Raw genomic sequence first — 229 nt, 5'->3', positions numbered from 1 at the left:
CAGCAGAAGTTTTATTGCATTGCTGCTGCTGCTGCTGCTGCTGCTGCTGCTGTTTGGTAGCTGCAGCAGCCGCTGCTGCTGCTGCTGCTGCTGCTGCTGCTGCGGGTAGTCTGAGCTCGACTGCAGCACACTTATCTGCTGCTGCTGCCGCCACACAACGCGCTGCAGCTGCTGCACCAGCATCTGCAGATCTATGGATTCTGCGCGGGCCTGCAGCAGCAGCAGCAGC

The 229-nt window shown here is 60.7% G+C and overlaps 1 protein-coding gene across 1 annotated transcript in view; it reads right to left on the bottom strand.

Annotated features, from left to right (window-relative positions):
- The window catches only part of EMH_0075440 (uncharacterized protein), a gene marked incomplete at both ends in the record, with an annotated part of 3,331 nt that overhangs the window by 2,204 nt on the left and 898 nt on the right, over positions 1-229 (bottom strand). Inside the window, one exon of the mRNA XM_013499598.1 lies at positions 160-210. Coding sequence (XP_013355052.1) covers positions 160-210 — 51 coding nt within the window. The remainder of the gene's footprint in view (positions 1-159; positions 211-229) is intronic.

Source organism: Eimeria mitis, genomic scaffold (genome assembly GCF_000499745.2).
Source record: "Eimeria mitis Houghton genomic scaffold, Emh_scaff4480, whole genome shotgun sequence".
In the NCBI taxonomy this organism is placed as follows: Eukaryota; Apicomplexa; class Conoidasida; order Eucoccidiorida; family Eimeriidae; genus Eimeria; species Eimeria mitis.
Note: the sequence above shows the minus strand (reverse complement) of the source record. Positions and strands in the feature narration are given on the sequence as shown.